General features: G+C 58.8%; 1 protein-coding gene across 2 annotated transcripts in view; it reads right to left on the bottom strand.

Moving 5' to 3' along the window:
* LOC102675172 (probable beta-hexosaminidase fdl) overlaps positions 1-518 on the bottom strand; it is a 33,526-nt gene continuing 33,008 nt past the window's right edge. Inside the window, exons 8-9 of one of the 2 annotated variants that reach the window (XM_031511525.1) lie at positions 124-518; positions 1-49 (exon numbers count right to left, since the gene is read on the bottom strand). The exon at positions 124-518 is cut by the window's right edge and continues 5 nt beyond it. In XM_031511525.1, coding sequence (XP_031367385.1) covers positions 137-518 — 382 coding nt within the window. In that variant the 3' untranslated portion in view covers positions 1-49; positions 124-136. Of the gene's footprint in view, positions 50-123 lie in introns of those variants that run through there. The other variant, XM_031511524.1, reaches the window with a different exon arrangement.

Genomic DNA, 518 nt, shown 5'->3' with positions numbered 1-518 from the left:
CGTGTACACGTTCTCGTCCGTCGAGTAACCGTTGGTCGGCGTGTCGCTCCTGTAAACGACAACAAGAAAACATCGTCACCCCTCTTCGATCCCTTTTTGAATCCTTCTCAATCCTTCACTCACCACAATCTCTCGGCTAGGGCGGACGCCCTGGNAAACCGTCCTCGAGGAGATCGGGGGTCTCCGGCCAGTTGCTACCCCCCCAAGATTGGATCACGTGTATCTTGGGGTCGAAGTAGGTGGTGATGTACGGCCTCTTGGTGAGGGGGGAGCTCCACAGGATCACGGCCTTGGGCGTTTCGTCGCGGTTCGCCTTCACCAACCTGTGCAGCATCTTGGTCTCGAACTCGGCCCACATGGCGTGGTGGTCGGTCATGTTCTGCGCCTGCATAGCGGCCGTGATGTTCCCGTACTGGGCCCAACAGTCGAGGTTCACCTCGTCCCCGCCAAGGTGGACCACGTCCCGGATCTCGGTCAGCTCGAGAAGCTCTTTGTACAGGCCCTCGAGTATGCGATAC

This window comes from Apis dorsata, unplaced genomic scaffold, assembly GCF_000469605.1.
Source record: "Apis dorsata unplaced genomic scaffold, Apis dorsata 1.3 scaffold_326, whole genome shotgun sequence".
NCBI lineage: Eukaryota > Metazoa > Arthropoda > Insecta > Hymenoptera > Apidae > Apis > Apis dorsata.
The sequence above is the reverse complement of the archived record's forward strand: the minus strand, read 5'-3'. Positions and strand labels throughout refer to the sequence as shown.